The sequence below is a fragment of the Nerophis lumbriciformis genome, linkage group LG09 (genome assembly GCF_033978685.3).
Source record: "Nerophis lumbriciformis linkage group LG09, RoL_Nlum_v2.1, whole genome shotgun sequence".
In the NCBI taxonomy this organism is placed as follows: Eukaryota; Metazoa; Chordata; class Actinopteri; order Syngnathiformes; family Syngnathidae; genus Nerophis; species Nerophis lumbriciformis.
The window spans coordinates 47,219,315-47,241,961 of NC_084556.2; the positions used below are offsets into that span (position 1 = coordinate 47,219,315).

At 40.4% G+C, this 22,647-nt stretch overlaps 2 protein-coding genes across 3 annotated transcripts in view; both read left to right on the top strand.

The window, feature by feature from the left end:
• Nucleotides 1-267: 267 nt before the first annotated feature.
• On the top strand, nucleotides 268-17,205 carry tbl2 (transducin beta like 2). The gene is made up of 6 exons (XM_061961691.2): nucleotides 268-473; nucleotides 10,911-11,035; nucleotides 12,905-13,241; nucleotides 13,301-13,427; nucleotides 13,489-13,641; nucleotides 16,537-17,205. Exons 1-6 carry the CDS (start codon nucleotides 347-349, stop codon nucleotides 16,994-16,996), a joined length of 1,329 nt encoding a protein of 442 aa, XP_061817675.1. The 5' UTR covers nucleotides 268-346; the 3' UTR covers nucleotides 16,997-17,205.
• Nucleotides 17,206-19,705: 2,500 nt separating this feature from the next.
• mybbp1a (MYB binding protein (P160) 1a) overlaps nucleotides 19,706-22,647 on the top strand; it is a 67,904-nt gene continuing 64,962 nt past the window's right edge. The window contains exon 1 of one of the 2 annotated variants that reach the window (XM_061963047.2): nucleotides 19,706-19,958. In XM_061963047.2, coding sequence (XP_061819031.1) covers nucleotides 19,782-19,958 — 177 coding nt within the window. In that variant the 5' untranslated portion in view covers nucleotides 19,706-19,781. The remainder of the gene's footprint in view (nucleotides 19,959-22,647) is intronic. The other variant, XM_061963046.2, reaches the window with a different exon arrangement.

Consider the following 22,647-nt stretch of genomic DNA (forward strand, 5'->3'; position numbering starts at 1 on the left):
AGCATGTCAGTATGTAGAATTAAATGATGGAATGGATTAGGAAAGAAACATTGTACTAACTTGAAAACTTTTCTTTGCAGCACAAATGATTGGGACAAGCTTTGGGAGATTTGGACACTTCACACAAGTAAACCCATCCTACTGTATTTGAGTATCTAATAATAGAAAAGTGCGATATAAAATCTAATCCATTATTATTATTATTATTATCATACTGCAGATGAGCTACTCATTATTTGCCGTGCAGTTATCCGCCGGGCCTGCAGGTGGCGACACAGCTAACCGTCCTTAAAGAGCTCGTTGGCGGCTGGAATCAAATTACGTGGCAGAAAGAAAGTGCAGAGAGATGGAGATGGTCGCCTTGGTCGCGTTGACTTTGTTGCTGGGCGCTCTGGTGGTTTTGGTGGCCTTCGCCGTGGGGAAAAGGAAAGAAGAACTACGAGAGGAAGCGGAGCAGACGAGCGAGAGTGCCGGTACGAGCCATGCTATTGCTAGCTCGGCTAGCTAGCTGTTGTTGTGACGCTAGCTTGTTGGAATATGCCCGTCAAATACATAAAAGTATTTCGAGTGATTTTAACCATATTAATTAACTTTGACTAACTAACAAGACGAAGTAACATAAAACTGTCGTTTTGGGGGAATCGTTGCAAAATTCAAATAATAAATTCCAGATTGTTTTCATACAACACAGATGATATCGATTTAAAGGCCGATACTAGCGTTTTTGATTGATTGAAACTTTTATTAGTAGATTGCACAGTACAGTACATATTCCGTACAATTGACCACTAAATGGTAACACCCCAATAAGCTTTTCAACTTGTTTAAGTCGGGGTCCACGTTAATCAATTCATGATACAAACATATACTATCAGCATAATACTGTCCAATATATACTATCAGCATAATACAGTCAAATATATACTATCAGCATAATACAGTCAAATATATACTATCAGCATAATACAGTCATCACACAAGTTAATCATCAGAGTATATACATTGAATTATTTACAATCCGGGGGTGGGATATGTGTGTGTGTGTGTGGGGGGGGGGGGGGTTTGATATCAGCACTTGTCATCAACAATTGCATCATCTGAGAAATGGACATTGAAACAGTGTAGGTCTGTCTTGGTAGGATATGTACAGCGAGCAGAGAACATAGTGAATTCAGAAAGCACAAGAACAAGTATATACATTTGATTATTTACAATCCGGGGAGGTGGGATGTGGTGGGGGGAGGGTGTTAGTCTAGAGTTGTAGTTGACTGGAGGTGTTCTTTTAGTGCGGTTTTGAAGGAGGATAGAGATGCACTTTCTTTTACACCTGTTGGGAGTGCATTCCATATGGATGTGGCATATAAGGAGAATGAGTTAAGACCTGGGCAGCACGGTGGAAGAGGGGTTAGTGCATCTGCCTCACAATACGAAGGTCCTGAGTAGTCTTGGGTTTCTGTGTGGAGTTTGCATGTTCTCCCCGTGACTGCGTGGGTTCCCTCCGGGTACTCCGGCTTCCTCCCACCTCTAAAGACATGCACCTGGGGATAGATTAATTGGCAACACTAAATTGGCCCTAGTGTGTGAATGTGAGTGTGAATGTTGTCTTGTCTATCTGTGTTGGCCATGCGATGAGGTGGCGACTTGTCCAGGGTGTACCCCGCCTTCCGCCCGATTGTAGCTGAAATAGGCTCCAGCGCCCCCCGCGACCCCAAAGGGAATAAGCGGTAGAAAATGGATGGATGGATGGATGGAGTTAAGACCTTTGTTAGATCGGAATCTGGGTTTAACATGGTTTGTGGAGCTCCCCCTGGTGTTGTGGTTATGGCGGTCATTTACGTTATGGAAGTAGTTTGACATGTACTTCGGTATCAGGGAGGTGTAGTGGATTTTATAGACTAGGCTCAGTGCAAGTTGTTTTACTCTGTCCTCCACCCTGAGCCAGCCCACTTTGGAGAAGTGGGTAGGAGTGAAGTGGGATCTGGGGTGGAGGTCTAGAAGTAACCTGACTAGCTTGTTCTGGGATGTTTGGAGTCTAGATTTCAATCAATCAATCAATGTTTATTTATATAGCCCAAAATCACAAGCCACAACGACATCCTCGGTACAAAGCCCACATAAGGGCAAGGAAAAACACACCCCAGTGGGACGTCGGTGTGAATGACGACGAGAAACCTTGGGAGAGGACCGCATATGTGGGTAACCCCCCCCCCCTCTAAAGGAGACCGAATGCAATGGATGTCGAGTGGGTCTGACATAATATTGTGAGAGTCCAGTCCATAGTGGATCCAACATAATAGTAAGAGTCCAGTCCATAGTGGGGCCAGCAGGACACCATCCCGAGCGGAGACGGGTAGGCAGCGCAGAGATGTTCCCAGCCGTTGCACAGGCGAGCGGTCCACACCGGGTCCCGACTCTGGACAGCCAGCACTTCATCCATGGCCACCGGGCCTGTGCCCCCCCCCCCGCCCCCCCTCCACAAGTAAGAGGGGAGCAGAGGAGAAAAGAAAAGAAACGGCAGATCAACTGGTCTAAAAGGGGGGTCTATTTAAAGGCTAGAGTATACAAATGAGTTTTAAGATGGGACTTAAATGCTTCTACTGAGGTAGCATCTCTAATTGTTACCAGGAGGGCATTCCATAGTACTGGAGCCCGAATAGAAAACGCTGTATAGCCCGCAGACTTTTTTTGGGCTCTGGGAATCACTAATAAGCCGGAGTTCTTTGAACGCAGATTTCTTGCCGGGACATATGGTACAATACAATCGACAAGATAGGACGGAGCTAGACCGTGTAGTATTTTATACGTAAGTACCGTAGTAAAACCTTAAAGTCGCATCTTAAGTGCACAGGAAGCCAGTGCAGGTGAGCCAGTATAGGCGTAATATGATCAAACTTTCTTGTTCTTGTCAAAAGTCTAGCAGCCGCATTTTGTACCAATTGTAATCTTTTAATGCTAGACATAGGGAGACCCGAAAATAATACGTTACAGTAGTCGAGACGTAACGAACGCATGAATAATGATCTCAGCGTCGCTAGTGGATAAAATAGAACGAATTTTAGCGATATTACGGAGATGAAAGAAGGCCGTTTTAGTAACACTCTTAATGTGTGATTCAAACGAGAGAGTTGGGTCGAAGATAATACCCAGATTCTTTACTGATTCGCCTTGTGTAATTGTTTGGTTGTCAAATGTTAAGGTGGTATTATTAAATACATGTCGGTGTTTAGCAGGACCGATAATCAGCATTTTCGTTTTCTTGGCGTTGAGTTGCAAGAAGTTAGCGGACATCCATTGTTTAATTTCATTAAGACACGCCTCTATCTGATTACAATCCGGCGTGTTGGTCAGCTTTAGGGGCATGTAGAGTTGGGTGTCATCAGCAGGATGTGGCATAGAAGGAGAATAGTTAAGACCTTTGTTAGATCGGAATCTGGGTTTAACATGGTTTGTGGAGCTCCCCCTGGTGTTGTGGTTATGGCGGTCATTTACGTTATGGAAGTAGTTTGACATGTACTTCGGTATCAGGGAGGTGTAGTGGATTTTATAGACTAGGCTCAGTGCAAGTTGTTTTACTCTGTCCTCCACCCTGAGCCAGCCCACTTTGGAGAAGTGCGTAGGGGTGGAGGTCTAGAAGTAACTTGACTAGCTTGTTATGGGATGTTTGGAGTCTAGATTTGAGGGTTTTGGAGGTGCTAGGGTACCAGGAGGTGCATGCGTAATCGAAAAAGGGTTGAATGAGAGTTCCCGCTAGAATCTTCATGGGGCTTTTGTTGACCAGAGTGGAGATTCTGTAGAGAAATGTCGTTCGTCGGTTGACCTTTTTGATTACCTTCGTTGCCATTTTGTCACAGGAAAGATTAGCCTCTAGAATGGAACCTAGGTAGGTGACCTAATCTTTCCTGGTGATAACAATGTCACCCACTTTTATAGTGAAGTCACTGACTTTCTTAAGGTTGATTTGGGACCCAAATAGGATGGATTCCGTTTTACCTAAGTGTATGGATAGTTTAGGTGCAAATACTACGGAGTTCAGCACTGAGGATTTTTTCCACCTGTGAAGCGTACAGTGTAACGATATTTTTGGTCACTTTCACCAGTATAATGTTTTTTTTGTTGATGTGGTGTTCATATTTGTATATTGTTTGGACTTTATTGATCCATAAGGGACATTGTTTGACACACAGTAGCTTGATCATAAAACGATGACATTTCAGTTGGTTGCAGTGCAGGCTCCAAAAGTCCACAAAGAACAAGGCACAAACTTATAGAAACAAGAGGGAAACACTAAAGAACACAAAGGACAGAGACATTATGTTGTTTTCCTGGTGCAAATATTTGTCTGTCATCTACAACTTTTATGTCTGCTGTTCTAATTAGTTTGAAGTTCATATTTGATATCATTGTCAGCTAGATTTCCATGTTAAATGGGTTATACTTGTATAGCGCGTTACTACCTTCAAAGTACTCAAAGTGCTTTGACACTATTTCCACATTCACCCATTCGCACAAACCTTCACACACTGATGGCGCTAACTACGACCCATCAGGAGCAAGGGTGAAGTGTATTGCTCAAGGACACAACGGACGTGACTCGGTTGGTAGAAGCTGGGGATCGGACCAAGAACCCTCAGGTTGCTGGCACGGCCACTCCCAACCGCGCAACGCCGTCCAGTTGCAGTGCAAAAGTCCACAAAGAACAAGGAAAAAACTTGTGGAAACATTAAAGAACACAAAGGAAAGACATTATGTTGATATCCTGGTACAAAAATGTGTCTGTCATCTACAATTCTTATCTCTGGCGTTGTTTTAATGTGTTTGAAGTTCATATGTTATCTCATTGTCAGCTAGACAATGTTGCTAAATGTTGTTGGGTTTGTGACAATGCATATATTTTTATGTGTTATTTCTTTATCCATAGCCATGTTTACAGCTGCTAATATTTTCCCATATGTACACCTTGGGATTTTACCTTATGTTCGTTAGTAAACTCTGCGTTTCACCTTGAAGGCGCTGGAATTTCTACCAGGAGTATGAAGTACTCCCTTTCTGTGGAGAAAACCTTATCTGTTTAGAACAAAAGCTGTATTTCTTTCTGGGCGGAAGGGGTTGTTTTTGCTGTACATAAGCTGACTTTTAGTTTGAGTTTAGACCGCTTCTTGATGCTGCTATTATCGCATTGTAAGTCCTGGTCTTCTAAAGCTTTAGGAAAACTTGGCCAAGTCCTATTCTGTCTCGAAGGTGGCGTCGCCTGGGACAGGCGGACGGACGGGGAAGGGGGTGGTGAAGAAGCCTACAATTTTTGGTTGTGTTTTCCGCTCCATTTGCTGAATGGCAATAAGCGATATATATCTCAATATTTTTTCCGTAAAGTAAAAACAAGACACGAAACAGTCCTCGTTACCTGAGATACTAAGTATGTCATTATTATGACTTAGTAAGTCAATATTTTGACTTAGTAATTTACAAAGTCAAAATAATGACTTACTAAGTCAAATTAATGACTTACTATAAGTAAGCGTTTGGAAAAAAAAGAGTTAAAAGTGGGGCCACATGCTGACATGCTCAACTCATCATGCTTAATTTATTTCAGCATTTGGGAAGCCTGTAGTTGATTTTTATTATGTAAATGTTATATTTTTTAAAACGTGTGACAGCAAGGACCCTGCCATTTAAAACTAGGCTGCTACATTACTAATGATTAATGTAACTATAGCTGAAAAAATAGTACAATAGCAATAGGAGAGACTATTCATCCCTGAACACCATGGAGTTCATGTAGGCTTTATGATGCAGTTAAATTATTATATCAACTATCAGAGACAGCGTCAGGAATTTTCATTTAACATAATGTCGTTTTTTGCTGCTTCAACACAGCTCAATCCACACAGAAAAAGGTAAAGTGAAATAACTTGGTTGTTAACTGTAGGTCAATAATGCTTGTCTTTCTCTCAGACAGACAGGGCTTTGCTGTCCATTTCATGTTGGACACACACACCTGCGCACGCACACACACCGCACAGTGAGCTAACTTTACCCTAAAAGCTAATTAACCTTCACCTCAAGGACTGCGAGCGAGCTGAGCTGCCGCTTATGTTTCTAGAACGTCAACAGGCTCATAGATATGTTACTAGTAGTTGACTTGGAAGTGTTTATTATAATTTGGGGAGAGTCTGTTGCCTTATGCTTACCTGCTGAACACCTTTCTGCTCTCCCCACCATCTCTCCTCTCTGCCTGCCTGTGCCGTAAGCACTGACTCCATGCGCTCCGAATACGCACTGCTCATTGGCTGTTACCGCTCTGCGTGTAACCAATCAGATGGTTCTGTGGGTGGGACAATGCTGGGGTGCACCAGCAGCACAGCAGAGAGAGTACTGACAGCACTTTGGAAACATTGTTGTTGTTTAAATGTGCTATATAAATAAAGTGGATTGGATTGGATTGGGGCAGAACGAAAGCGGAGCAGCTTGCTAAGAAGTTAGTTTAGGCGGCCGCCTTAACAACAAAGCGCTGCGGGAAACCCTGATACAGTATATGTCATCCAAAAGAACTTGGGATTGACCAGTGTGTTTTATTACCCGAGAGGAAGACTGGTCAAACGCAACAGGTTCCAACATTTAGTGATATCAAGATTTTGTATGCTGTTGAGCCTAAAACAGATTTATTCATCAAGTTTAATAATATTATATTGTTTTTAATGTTAACAAATAGCACCAAAGACGCCATAATGTTGTCATCCGTGTGGAACAATGCACTAAGCTTTTAGTTTCTGCTATGGAAATCGACAGCGAAAAGACGGTGGATTGGACCAACAATCACTATTTATTACTAGAACTTAATATGACGTTAGTTTATTTACACAATCAGGTCTTCGTAGTTACAGTATATTTAGGCATATCAACTACAACTTAAGAACACAAACAAACTAATAGACTTAGACTTAGACAAAATGTATTGTTCCACAAGGGAAATTATTCCACACAGTAGCTCAATTACAAAGGATGGAAAGTGTAAGGATGGAAAGGATAATGCAGGTATAAAGTAGACTAAAAATGTACCATAGTAGCATAAAAATATGCTATAATAGCAATATAACATGTGTAATATTTACATATTTTATATACAGTATATAATGTATACTGATATTTATTTTTATATAATATATAAAATATATAACAAATCCCAATTATCATGAACAATATTACAGTATATGTAACAGCTGTAGCCAAAAAAAAAGGGCAGCATAAAATAGAGCAGGGGTGCTCACACTTTTTCTGCAGGCAAGCTACTTTTCAATTGATCAAGTCGTGGGGACCTACCTCTTTCATATATATAATTTACATTTACTTATTTATGAAATATATGTTTTTGTTAACAAGTTAAAGGTGTTTAATGATAATGCAAGCATGTTTAACACATATAGTTAATAAATTAAAGGTGGTTAATGATAATACAAGTATGTTTAATACATATAGTTAATATTGTTAATAAGTTAAAGGTGTTTAAAGATAATACAAGCATGTTTAACACATATAGTTAATATTGTTAACAACTTAAAGGTGGTTAAAGATAATACAAGCATGTTTAACACATATAGTTACTATTGTTAACAAGTTAAAGGTGTTTGTTTAAAGATAACACAAGCATGTTTAACACATATAGATTCCTTTCTTTCATGAAGACAAGAATATAAGTTGGTGTATTACCTGATTCTGATGACTTGCATTGATTGGAATGCTGATAACGTCCGCATTTTCGAATGGAGGAGGAAAAAAGTCCTCCTTTCTGTCCAATACCACATGAAAGTGGTTGGTTTTTGGCATCTTATTTGTCCAGCTTCCGTACTCCTTTGTATACACTTTACAAGAAATACATTGTCGGCAAACTCCGTAGCTTGCTAGCTTGTGCACGCCAGCTTTCTGAGACTCTTATTTTGTTAGCGCAACTGTGCAACTGTGCAGTCGGTCTTTGGAGTTTTGACGACAGGTACGGCGCCAGAGTCTGTTGAAATAAAGTGTTTCTCGCCTTCCAGTCGGTAATTTTAATGAGCTGGCAGCAGCCAGCGTCATCTCAGAAGACCCTCGGGTGCTGTGAATGTCAATCAAGTGACGTCATAGTGAAGATTTATGATCGCTCATTTTTAGGACTATTTTTTTAATGCCTGGCTGGTGATCGACTGACACACCCTCCGCGATCGACCTGTAGCTCGCGATCGACGTAATGAGCACCCCTGAAATAGAGAGTAGATCCAGCAGAAAATATACGGTAGCTAACATGTCAGGTGTCGGGTAATAGACAGATATCATCTATTGCTGTATGGCGAGTGATTATACAGCTGGATGGAGTGCGGAATGAAGGAGTTCTTGAATCAAACAGTGTGGGAACGAAGCTAAAGGAGCCTGTTGGATTACGAGCGCCGCTGACCCTCGATTGTCTGGTGAAGTGGGTGGGTAGGATTGTCCAAGATGGCGAGCAGTTTCTCCAGTGTCCTCCTGTCCCTCACTGACACAAACGCCTCCAACTGCGTGCCAATAGTTTGGCCGGCTTTCCGGATCAGTTTGTCAATCCGGTTTAAGTCCCTTTTGATGAGGATGCTCCCCCAACAAACCACTACAAAGTACAGGGCACTGGCCACAACAGACTGAAAAAAGATCTCCAACAGCTTGCTGCCACTCGAAAGACTTTTATGTATAGTTCTGGTCTCAAATATTTTGTCCTTTCTTTATGCTTAGTTCTGCTCTCAAACACGTACTATTTTGGAAAGAATAAACTCGATTGCAGCACAGAAAATTTGTCAAACAAATCAAATACTCACACAAACATTTGCTTTGACCAAGTTATCGCCGCCGACACAAGCATGGTCGGACTGTATTCCACAAGATAATTAAAGGGGAACATTATCACAATTTCAGAATGGTTAAAACCATTAAAAATCAGTTCCCAGTGGCTTATTATATTTTTCGAAGTTTTTTTCAAAATTTTACCCATCACGCAATATCCCTAAAAAAGCTTCAAAGTGCCTGATTTTAACCATCGTTATAAACACCCGTCCATTTTCCTGTGACGTCACAGAGTGAAGCCAACACAAACAAACATGGCGGAAAGAACAGCAAGCTATAGCGACATTAGCTCGGATTCAGACTCGGATTTCAGCGGCTTAAGCGATTCAACAGATTACGAATGTATTGAAACGGATGGTTGTAGTGTGGAGGCAGGTAGCGAAAACGAAATTGAAGAAGAAACTGAAGCTATTGAGCCATATCGGTTTGAACCGTATGCAAGCGAAACCGACGAAAACGACACGACAGCCAGCGACACGGGAGAAAGCGAGGACGAATTCGGCGATCGCCTTCTAACCAACGATTGGTATGTGTTTGTTTGGCATTAAAGGAAACTAACAACTATGAACTAGGTTTACAGCATATGAAATACATTTGGCAACAACATGCACTTTGAGAGTGCAGACAGCCCAATTTTCATCAATTAATATATTCTGTAGACATACCCTCATCCGCGCTCTTTTCCTGAAAGCTGATCTGTCCAGTTTAAGGGACGGTGTGAGCCAAGACATCCAGGGGGTTTAGCTCGCTCGTCTGCGGGAACAAACTGCCGCCATTGCTTGCCGTGCTACTGAGGTCCTTTGTCCCTGAATTGCTCACACACTCCGGCAGATTCAATGGGGGTCTGGCGGCAGATTTCTTTGACTTTATCGTTGGAAATGCATCTGCTTCTAGTGTCGCAGGATATGCACACATTCTTGCCATCTCTGTCGTAGCATAGCTTTCGTCGGTAAAGTGTGCGGAAAAAACGTCCAATTTCTTGCCACTTTCGCATCTTTGGGCCACTGGTGCAACTTGAATCCGTCCCTGTTCGTGTTGTTACACCCTCCGACAACACACCGACGAGGCATGATGTCTTCAAGGTACGGAAAACAGTCGAAAAAACGGAAAATAACAGAGCTGATTTGACTCGGTGTTTGAGAAAATGGCGGATTGCTTCCCGATGTGGTGACGTCATCGCTCCGAGAGCGAATATTAGAAAGGCGTTTAATTCGCCAAAATTCACCCATTTAGAGTTCGGAAATCGGTTAAAAAAAAAGAAGGTCTTTTTTCTGCAACATCAAGGTATATATTGACGCTTACATAGGTCTGGTGATAATGTTCCCCTTTAAAGTGATTGACGCACTTTCGGTTTCCCTGACTTTATTCCGTTTATGAACAACTTCTGTCAGGTCTCTGTTAAAACGTAGTTCCTATCTAATTTTGAAGGCTTGGAACAGCACAGCAAAGGGGCTTATTTTTTGTGCTCAAACTCTTCATTTACTAACTTAACATGTCTCTCACTTGATTTAACGCTACGCTCAAACTTGTTGACCCTCATGTGATGAAACAAGCGTGATGTCATAGGCAAGAGGTACCTGTTTTTGTGTGTTTGGGATCTGCATAAATCCTGAAAAACTTTACTTAAACCATGGGGGCATTGCAGGGATATTTATAAAACAATCTGTATTAAATGAGCTGTTTGGAATTGGCCCTATTGGTGATGTTTTTTTGCCATTGTCAGCAGATTATCCATACATGGTTGAAATGTACCCAAAGTGCATTGCGCGAGTCCGCCATTTTAGTCTGCGCTGTAATCAATAAGATCCTTCCATCCAAAAGTTCACAAAGAACAAAAGAGGGAAACATTAAAGAAGACAAAGGACATCGAGACTTTAAAAAAGTAGCGCAGAGCTGATGCAACCTACTGCCACCTCAGCTGTGCCAGTTCTACATACAGCCACAAAAAGTGAAACACATTAACATAAAAATCATAAATGATAAAAAGAAAAAATGAGTAAAAAATTATACTTCTTCCGCACATATGACACATGTGAATAAAACCGTGAGACCTGCTGTGTTTTGTGTTCCAGGTGAAGTCAGCGTCACAAAGAGTGTTGCGGCAAAGAAACAAAAGCAGGACAAGCAGCAGCGCAGTCGTAAAGAAAAGCCTTCACAGCACAACTTCAGCCATCCACTGTTGGCCGCCTCACTGAAGGTACGCTGCATGCAGAGCAAATAGCACACATAACCTTCCTTTCACTAACACTGCATATTATTGTGCTAGACCTTGGCAATACGACCTAAAAATAAAATCTCCAATTTTATTCACAAAAAAATTCAACATTTTTCCCCTACTTTTAAAGAAACCATTGAATATAAATGACAGCGATAAATCAAAACAGGTTTTTATTTGATTTGATCAGAAACTAGTAATTTGAAATATCCCTGCATCTTACTCTGAGCAAATTGTAATACCAGATATGAATTTGTATTTTTTATGAAATAATTTTCAAAATAACAATTAAAAGCTTCCCTTGGGAAGCAATAGTTCTGTCTTGAGTTAAAAACAAAAACATTGCATATTGCATGCAAATAAATAGGGCTGAAACAAGCAACTAATTTGATAATCGATTAATCTGTCGATTATTAACGGTACTTCGATTAATAATCGGATAAAAGAGACAAACTACATTTCTATACTTTCCAGTATTTTATTGAAAAAAAAACTCAGCATACTGGCACCATACTGATTTTGATTGTTTCTCAGCTGTTTGTAAATGTTGCAGTTTATAAATAAAGGTTTATAATTTTTTTTCCAAAAAAGTAGCCTCTGCGCATGCGCATAGCATAGATCCAACGAATCGATGACTAAATTAATCGCCAACTATTTTTATAATCAATTTTAATCGATAAGTTGTTGCAGCCCTACAAATAAATATAATCATCTCCAACATTGAGATTGATAAAGTGCACACTTAAAACTTCCGTCTTGAATAAAATACTTGTGTCAATAAAAATGTAGTATACCTTGTATGGAAATAAATAATCAAGTAAAACATTGATAAGACAATGTAATAGTTTTAGTAAATGGATAAACGCAGGCTTTTCCATTCACACATCTAGGCGGTGTGCAGAGCGACTGCTTTAGTAATCCTTCTGTGCATTGTGCTTCTTTCTCATCATACATGGTATCATCATGTGTACCTGGTGTAAATGATTCCACTGTAGTGAGATGCTTTTTAATTGGAGTTTGTTGTTGCGATCTTGTTCGCCTCCTAAAGAGTTGTATTTCCCGCACTCGACGGAAGGCTTCGGTTTCAGATGCTGGAATAAGTTTGTGCTGCTGCCTTGTTGAAACAAACTTTGCAGCGTGCAGTCAGTTGTTCCACGCCTGTTGCCGCAAAACCAAACTACTGACAACACTTTTCTTTTCTTTGGAACAAACGTCTCGCTCTTGTTAGCGTTAGCCATGTTTTGAATCTCTTTTTTTTTCTTTCTTTCTTTAGTTTATTTCGAACATGAACACACTTACATCATAATACATCACACAATTTCATATAATTTCATTTTACATCATGCCCGAAAAGGAGTAGGAAGAAGCAAAGCTTATTTAATCCTACCCCTTTCCCACTTCAAAGCGTTTACAAATATATAGAATCATTTACTGACCTTTTTATATAATAAAATAACATCTATGAATTAGTATACAACAGTTTTGTAATATGTAATATAATTAATTAATTCAGTCATTATTAACATACTGAGATGAAGAATATCTTATTTTCAATAAGGTTGAAAGTATTTCTCATAATTCTTCTTCTTTGTACTCTGTAAGCACAATTATTTTGAACAACCTCTTAAACTGGATCATATCAGTACAATCTTTAACTTCTTTACTTAATCCATTCCATAATTTAATTTAAGGAAGTAACGGGTCGGACAAGGGCTACGGACGTTCGTGGGGAGAAGAAAAAGTTTTTTTTTTAATCGTCTGCAACTAAAAAACTTGAATTTATCAACAAAATCGATGTATCGCCCAGGCCTGTATCGTGGTCAGCTCAAGTCAACTATCTGCGTCCTTCAGGGCCACAGCGGCAATGTGACGTGCCTGGATTTCAGCAGCAACGGCAAGTACTTAGCGTCCTGTGCCGACGACCGCACCGTGCGGATCTGGAGCACCAAAGACTTCCTGGAGCGAGAGCACAAGTGTATGCGGGCCAACGTGGACTTTGACCACGCCACGCTGGTCCGTTTCAGCCCGGACTCCAAGGCCTTTATCACCTGGCTCGCCAACGGGGACACGATCCGAGTCTTCAAGATGAGCCGGAAGGAGGACGGCTCCATGAGCTTCAAAGGGGCCGCCGAGGACTTCCCGCCCAAACACAAGGCCTGCATCCTCAACATCGGCATCGCAGAGACGGGTAAAAACCGAGAGAATATTTCAATATTTCACACCTTCTGACCGTCTCGTTTCCTGCAGGCTCTTTCATCATGAGCGCCTCGTGCGACACCAACATCAACATCTGGGACCTGAAAGGAGAATTACTGGCCTCCATCAACACCAACCAGATGACCAATTCCTACGCCGCTGTTTCCCCGTGTGGCAGGTCGGTTTTCGTATTGCCTCCTAACCACCACCGCCTTCTCCTCGTCCTCTGCCGTGCGCAGGTTTGTGGCGTGTTGCGGCTTCACGCCTGACGTCAAAGTGTGGGAGGTGTGTTTCGGCAAGACGGGCGAGTTCAGAGAGGTGGCGCGAGCCTTTGAACTGAAGGGACACTCGGCGGGAGTCCACGCGTTTGCCTTCTCCAATGACTCTCAAAGGTAATGTAACAAATATAATCTGTTACTTGTTATTATTTGTTTTTGTTTGTTTCAAGTTTATTCACTATACCATAGAACGATTACAATAATAGTGAATATCATTTAAAGATGTTGGTAAGTGAAAGGGTCCCCCAAAGAAGCTTTTGACACGGGGTCCAGAGGACAGTATATACATGGAATGATGAAACATGGTGGCAAGCACACAAAAAAAAACAACGCTATATGATAAACACAAGATAATAATACTAAAGCTGGGGTCGGCAACCCGCGGCTCTAGAGCCGCATGCGGCTCTTTAGCGCCGCCCTAGTGGCTCTCTGGAGTTTTTTAAAAAATGTATGAAAAATGGAAAAAGATGAGGGGAAAAAATATATTTTTTGTTTTAATATGGTTTCTGTAGGAGGACAAACATGACACAAACCTCCCTAATTGTTATTAATCACACTGTTTGTATGCTTCACTGATTCGAGTATTTGGCGAGCGCCGTTTTGTCCTACTAATTTTGGCGGTCCTTGAACTCACCGTAGTTTGTTTACATGTATAACTTTCTCCGACTTTCTAGGACGTGTTTTATGCCACTTCTTTTTCTGTCTCATTTTGTCCACCAAACTTTTAATGTTGTGCGTGAATGCACAAAGGTGAGTTTTGTTGATGTTATTGACTTGTGTGGAGTGCTAATCGGGCATATTTGGTAACTGCATGACTGCAAGCTAATCGATGCTAACATACTATTTAGGCTAGCTATATGTACATATTGCATCATTATTTCTCATTTGTAGGTATATTTGAGGTCATTTAGTTTCCTTTAGGTCCTCTTAATTCAATTTATATCTCATTATCTGTATGTAATATGGCTTTTAATTTTTTGTGGCTCCAGACAGATTTGTTTTTGTATTTTTGGTCCAATATGGCTCCTTCAACATTTTGGGTTGCCGACCCCTGTACTAAAGCAAGCATACACATACATACATACATACATTCATTCAACCATGCAAAACCCAACAGTAGTCTAACCCACATGAGGCATTGGAGATAGGTGGTTAATAGGTAAGTTTTCAGTTTCTTTTTGAAGTTGGAGAATGAATACAGCATCTTGAGGCTCTCATTAATCCGGTTCCAAATCTTTGTTCCCCTGCATACAACACTTCGAGCGGTACAAGCCAGTAGACAATGTTTACCTGATATCAGATCTAAGTTACAAGTGTTGTGGGCATGCTGGGGATGATAGATAGGAACCAAGCTACAGAGCCTAAGATTCAGCCTGTGAATGACTTGATAGGTTAGACAAGCATTGTGATAAATATTGAACTATATCAGTCTTAAGAGATGATAATTATGGAATAGATGTCAAGTGGGGGCATTAAACTTGGACCATGACAGGGCCCGTATGATTTTCTTTTGCATGGATTCTAATTTGTGAAGGTAGGTAGGGAAGGTGTTACACCAGATGACATTACAGTAGTTTAGATGTGGTTCAAAGAGAGTTTTATATAGGGTAAGTAGAGCATAAAAAGGAAGATAATGACGAAGGTGAAAGAACAGGCCAACATATTTGGATCATTTGTTTAACATTTCTGGCAGGCATTGTGTCATCCTACTCTGTTCAACAGTCCTTGAACGCACCGTAAAAACACCTCCGTCTCGTAATCCTTGATCACTCAGGTTTAATGTACACAATTGTATATCTTAGTTACGCCAACAGTAATGTGTTTGAATCAGAATCAGAATCAGAAATACTTAAATAATCCCCGAGGGGAAATTAACATTTTCAGCACAATCCCATTCAAGATCAGACAAACATTACAGGGAGACAGAACAGGATCGCTGACGGGTCTGCCAACCAATATGGTGCCCCTTACTAAAATGGGCCTAGGCCCCTGGAAGAAAAAAAGAATCTCTTATTCATAGCACACAAAAACATGTGTGTAAGAGGGAAACATCAAAGAACATTATTTTAATCAAATGACAGCAGTCATTTCCATGAGATTATTTTCTAATATAAGTGTTTAGGCCCACTCACAATGACAATAACAAAAAATATTGTTTTTCATGAACTGTGTACTTGTATTGTTTGTCTGGGTGGAAGTCTTGCTTTGGAAATAATTTGTACCCCTTTCAGACATTGCATTTAGTTCCCATTAAAACATTCACATGTTGCACAATGAGATGTAAGCAGGGGATCATGTGTACATTCCTGCAACTTCCTGTTTGTAAAAAAATATATTTTTATTAGTATTTTATATACTAACAGCATTTCATGATTAATATTTATAAATTAAGATTCCTAATAAATTACACTAGAATAAGCACACATTTGATTGGTAAATCATAGTGTAACGTCCTGGACTGACACTTTATGTGTGGTGTTGGAGTTGTCTGATTTTTGTGTGGCTGTAAACGCATCACTGGCTAAGTGCCATATGTACATGTGTTGGCGCAAGTGAGAAAGAGCGAGCGGCTGCTGTTGATATAACAAAGTTGCTTTTGGTCTGGTTTGTACTGCAGAAAATGACCACTTTTGCTAGATATAATTTTTTTTACTAATGTTTTGGTGATGTGTTTATGGTCGACAATAAAGAATTTTGCTCAGTAAAGTGATGGATGGAATTCATGTCCTCAAAGCGTCTCGACAGACGTTACAATATTTGAACAATGACGAAAACTCTTTTCTCTGTCGTGTCCGTGTGTCGAAAATTGTTATGCGCTTATTTTTTTATTTGATTTTGTGCGTGGCATAGATTTGCCGTGCGCAGAGGACGCTTGAGCAGTGCGCAATTGCACAGGCGCGCACCTTAGAGGGAACGTTGGTATAAGTACTTTTTGAGCACATACAATAACTGTGATATGAAATGTTTATATCATTACATACCTCATCAAACTTTCTTCTCATTATTCAGAATGCTGACCGTGTCCAAAGACGGAACGTGGAAGCTGTGGAACACGAACGTGGAGTACAAAAAGCAGCAGGATCCTTACCTCCTCAGAACCGTTCCATGCAAGACGTCGGAGGGCAGCCGAGCGGCGTTGTCACCCGACGGCCGGGTGGCGGCCATCAGCGACGGCTGCAACGTGACCATGTACAGCGCCTCCACCGGGCAGCAGGAGGAGCTGCTGCTCGGCGTGCACAGCGAGGAGATCACGGACCTCCGGTTCGACGTCAGCGGCCGCTTCCTGGCGTGCAGCGGCGACAAAGCCATCCGAGTGTTTCACAACGCCCCCGGTTACCGGGCGGCCATCAGTGACATGCGGGACATGCTGAAGAAGGCCCAGAACGAGGCCATGAAGCAGAGGCTGCATCAGCAGATCACGGACGCTCAGAACGCCCTGGACGCCGTGCTGGCTGCTCCTGTCCAATGACTGATGCTTTTGAACGCCCCCTGTCGCACTCTGTTTGCTGGGAGGGGAATGAAGTTTTAATAAAAGAGGATCTTTTTATGGCAAGATGAAATGTTAGAAATTCATTCACTTAAATCACAGTTTGATTTTTATGGGTAACCCTTAAATTGAATCTGTGTTTGCAATATGAGAGGAGCGATGTCTCTGCACACTTTTAATGAATAAAATTGCTGAAAAATAAAGTACACTCTAAACCAAGGGCTCCTAACCTTTTTGACAGTGGGGCCTAGCTTTTACACTACAAAGGAATTAGTCATCTTATAGTAAAGTTAAAGTACCACTAATAGTCACACACACACACTTGGTGTGGTGAAATTACTCTCTGCATTTGACCCATCCCCTTGTTCCACCCCCTGGGAGGTGAGGGGAGCAGTGAGCAGCAGCGGTGGCTGCGCTCAGTAATCAATATCAGAATCAGTATTCAATAATCACATCTAACCTACTTAGTTTACAACCTTGTCAAAATATATGAAAGCATGTATAAATTACAAACATTATTATTAGTAACCTAACAGAAACCTTAGACCTAGGCTAATTACAAAAATAAGTACTGACCAAATGCATAAAAAAGTGACTCATAACTGACTTCTACCATCCTTATCACGTCCGTTGTGTCCTTGGGCAAGACACTTCACCCCTTGCTCCTGATGGCTGCTGGTTAGCGCCTTGCATGGCAGCTCCCTCCATCAGTGTGTGAATGGGTAAATGTGGAAATAATGTCAAAGCGCTTTGAGTACCTTGAAGGTAGAAAAGCGCTATACAAGTATAACCCATTTATCATTTATTTATTTAGTAAAACAGACGAAAACCTACTCAGTGGCCTTTTGCTTAGAGCAGGGGTCCCCAAACTATGGCTCACGGGCCGGATCCGGCCCACCAGCATCCAAAATCCGTCCCACGGGAAGTCCCAAGTTAAAATATATATATATATATATATATATATATACAGGTAAAAGCCAGTAAATTAGAATATTTTGAAAAACTTGATTTATTTCAGTAATTGCATTCAAAAGGTGTAACTTGTACATTATATTTATTCATTGCACACAGACTGATGCATTCAAATGTTTATTTCATTTAATTTTGATGATTTGAAGTGGCAACAAATGAAAATCCAAAATTCCATGTGTCACAAAATTAGAATATTACTTAAGGCTAATACAAAAAAGGGATTTTTAGAAATGTTGGCCAACTGAAAAGTATGAAAATGAAAAATATGAGCATGTACAATACTCAATACTTGGTTGGAGCTCCTTTTGCCTCAATTACTGCGTTAATGCGGCGTGGCATGGAGTCGATGAGTTTCTGGCACTGCTCAGGTGTTATGAGAGCCCAGGTTGCTCTGATAGTGGCCTTCAACTCTTCTGCGTTTTTGGGTCTGGCATTCTGCATCTTCCTTTTCACAATACCCCACAGATTTTCTATGGGGCTAAGGTCAGGGGAGTTGGCGGGCCAATTTAGAACAGAAATACCATGGTCCGTAAACCAGGTACGGGTAGATTTTGCGCTGTGTGCAGGCGCCAAGTCCTGTTGGAACTTGAAATCTCCATCTCCATAGAGCAGGTCAGCAGCAGGAAGCATGAAGTGCTCTAAAACTTGCTGGTAGACGGCTGCGTTGACCCTGGATCTCAGGAAACAGAGTGGACCGACACCAGCAGATGCCAAATTTTTTTAACCCAATGCGGCCCACGAGTCAAAAAGTTTGGGGGACCCCTGGCTTAGAGTGTCCGACCCGAGATCGGTAGGTTGTGAGTTCAAACCCAGGCCGAGTCATACCAAAGACTATAAAAATGGGACCCATTACCTCCCTGCTTGGCACTCAGCATCAAGGGTTGGAATTGGGGGTTAAATCACCAAAAATAATTCCCGGGCGTGGCCACCGCTGCTGCTCACTGCTCCCCTCACCTCCCAGGGGGTGATCAAGGGTGATGGGTCAAATGCAGAGGACAAATTTCACCACACCAAGTGTGTGTGTGACAATCATTGGTACTTTAACTTTACAATTTTGTTGTGCTAAAATAAGTAATAATGAATATGTTAGCTGAAGTTAAAAAAGTTAAAGTACCAATGATTGTCACACACACACACTAAGTGTGGCGAAATGATTCTCTGCATTTGACCCATCACCCTTGATCACCCCCTGGGAGGTGAGGTGAGCAGTGGTCAAAGTGACTAATCTGTCAATGAAATTGAAATACAGCTTCACCACTTTGGTCATCATTTTTGCACTTAAGAAACTTCTATGACTTGAGCTCCAGACTTCTTTTGCCTGTTTGTTATTGTCATTACTGCCACAAGTGGTGGAAAAGTGTATCACAACTGTACCGCTGCAGCCAGCTGAGAAACATATTTTTCGGCGGCCCAAAAATAGGCCCCGGCCCTATGGTTGAGAAACACTGCTCTAAACAACAGTTATGCAAGTGCACTCTATAATAAATGTTATAACATTTTGCACGACTGTGCAACTGGCCCGTTTTCGTTTGTTCAACAATACTGTAAATTAGTATGGAAGCATTATTGTAGCACAATTTTAATAAGTTACTATTTGTAAAAGTATCCATAGTAGAAAACGTTCATGTGTTATTTTAAAAAGACCGCTTGATTGTCGTTTGCGTAATAAAGTTGCACCCGTTCAAACTTGCTGACCCGGAAGTACTCCACCGCGCCTGCGCCAACTCCCACGTGTCTTCCCCAAGCATAGACCTTCTCGAGACGTCACGTGTGCTGCTTAGCATGTTGCTGTGAGATGCTAGCAGGCATGGTGGAGCTCCAGGAGAAGGCGGCTGAGCCGGCGCGGACGCTCGGAATCCTTCAGCAGAACCGGGAATTCCTCGACTTCTTCTGGGACTTGGTCAAACCCGACCAGGAGATCCGGCTGACGGCGGTGGAAAAGCTCATTAAGTACCTGAAAAACAGCAACAAGGTGAGGGGGACACATGTCGCATTGACACGGGAGAGTTGGCGTGTTTAGGTAGGAATTTCTAGTGAAAACAGCGCATAGTTTATTAAATGCCAAAAAATGGCATTTTTTTAAATGCTAAAAATGGCGTGTTTAGGTAGAAATTTACTTGTAAAAACAGCGCATAGTTTTTTAATGCCATTTTTAGGTAGACATTTACTAGTAAAAACAGCGCATAGAGTTTTTTTAAATGCAAAAAATGGTGTGTTTTGGTAGAAATTTACGAGTAAAAACAGTGCATAGACAAAGAAGTCCAAAGACATGCACCTGGGGATAGGTTGATTGGCAACACTAAATTGGCCCTAGTGTTTGAATGTGAGTGTGAATGTTGTCTATCTGTGTTGGCCCTGCGATGAGATGGCGACTTGTCCAGGGTGTACCCCGCCTTCCACCCGATTGTAGCTGAGATAGGCTCCAGCGACCCCAAAAGAGAATAAGCGGTAGAAAATGGATGGAAACAGTGCATAGTTTTTTTAATGCAAAAAATGGCATTTTTTTAAATGCTAAAAATGGCGTGTTTAGGTAGAAATGTACTTGTAAAAACAGCGCATAGTTTTTTAATGCCATTTTTAGGTAGAAATTTACTAGTAAAAACAGCGCATAGAGTTTTTTAAATGCAAAAAATGGCGTGTTTAGGTAGAAATTTACTAGTAAAAACAGCGCATAGTTTTTAATGCCATTTTTAGGTAGAAATTTACTAGTAAAAACAGCGCATAGAGTTTTTTAAATGCAAAAAATGGCGTGTTTAGGTAGAAATTTACTAGTAAAAACAGCGCATAGTTTTTAATGTCATTTTTAGGTAAAAATTTACTAGTAAAAACAGCGCATAGAGTTTTTTAAATGCAAAAAATGGCGTGTTTAGGTAGAAATTTCTAGTAAAAACAGCGCATAGTTTTTAAAATGCAAAAAATTGCGTGTTTAGGTAGAAATTACTAGTAAAAACAGCGCATAGAGTTTTTTAAATGCAAAAATTGTGTTTTTTTAATGCAAAAAATGGCGTGTTTAGGTAGAAATTTACTAGTAAAAACAGTGCATAGTTTTTAATGCCATTTTTAGGTAGAAATTTACTAGTAAAAACAGTGCATAGTTTTTAATGCCATTTTTAGGTAGAAATTTACTAGTAAAAACAGCGCATAGAGTTTTATTAAATGCAAAAAATGGTGTGTTTAGGTAGAAATTTACGAGTAAAAACAGTGCATAGACAAAGAAGTCCAAAGACATGCACCTGGGGATAGGTTGATTGGCAACACTAAATTGGCCCTAGTGTTTGAATGTGAGTGTGAATGTTGTCTATCTGTGTTGGCCCTGCGATGAGATGGCGACTTGTCCAGGGTGTACCCCGCCTTCCACCCGATTGTAGCTGAGATAGGCTCCAGCGACCCCAAAAGAGAATAAGCGGTAGAAAATGGATGGAAACCGTGCATAGTTTTTTTAATGCAAAAAAATGGCATTTTTTTAAATGCTAAAAATGGCGTGTTTAGGTAGAAATTTACTTGTAAAAACAGCGCATAGTTTTTTAATGCCATTTTTAGGTAGAAATTTACTAGTAAAAACAGCGCATAGTTTTTAATGCCATTTTTAGGTAGAAATTTACTAGTAAAAACAGCGCATAGAGTTTTTTAAATGCAAAAAATGGCGTGTTTAGGTAGAAATTTACTAGTAAAAACAGCGCATAGTTTTTAATGCCATTTTTAGGTAGAAATTTACTAGTAAAAACAGCGCATAGAGTTTTTTAAATGCAAAAAATGGCGTGTTTAGGTAGAAATTTACTAGTAAAAACAGCGCATAGTTTTTAATGTCATTTTTAGGTAAAAATTTACTAGTAAAAACAGCGCATAGAGTTTTTTAAATGCAAAAAATGGCGTGTTTAGGTAGAAATTTACTAGTAAAAACAGTGCATAGTTTTTAATGCCATTTTTAGGTAGAAATTTACTAGTAAAAACAGCGCATAGAGTTTTATTAAATGCAAAAAATGGTGTGTTTAGGTAGAAATTTACTCGTAGAAACAGCGCATAGAGTTTTATTAAATGCAAAAAATGGCGTGTTTAGGTAGAAATTTACTAGTAAAAAGAGCGCATAGAGTTTTTTTAAATGCAAAAAATGGTGTGTTTAGGTAGAAATTTACTCGTAGAAACAGCGCATAGAGTTTTATTAAATGCAAAAAATGGCGTGTTTAGGTAGAAATTTACTAGTAAAAACAGTGCATAGAGTTTTTTAAATGCAAAAAAAGCGTGTTAAGGTAGAAATTTACTAGTAAAAACAGCGCATAGTTTTCAATGCCATTTTTAGGTAGAAATTTACTAGTAAAAACAGCGCATAGTTTTATTAAATGCAAAAAATGGTGTGTTTAGGTAGAAATTTACTCGTAGAAACAGCGCATAGTTTTATTAAATGCAAAAAATGGCGTGTTTAGGTAGAAATTTACTAGTAAAAAGAGCGCATAGTTTTTTTAAATGCAAAAAATGGTGTGTTTAGGTAGAAATTTACTCGTAGAAACAGCGCATAGAGTTTTATTAAATGCAAAAAATGGCGTGTTTAGGTAGAAATTTACTAGTAAAAACAGTGCATAGAGTTTTTTAAATGCAAAAATGGCGTGTTTAGGTAGAAATTTACTAGTAAAAACAGCGCTTAGTTTTTTAAATGCTAAAAATTG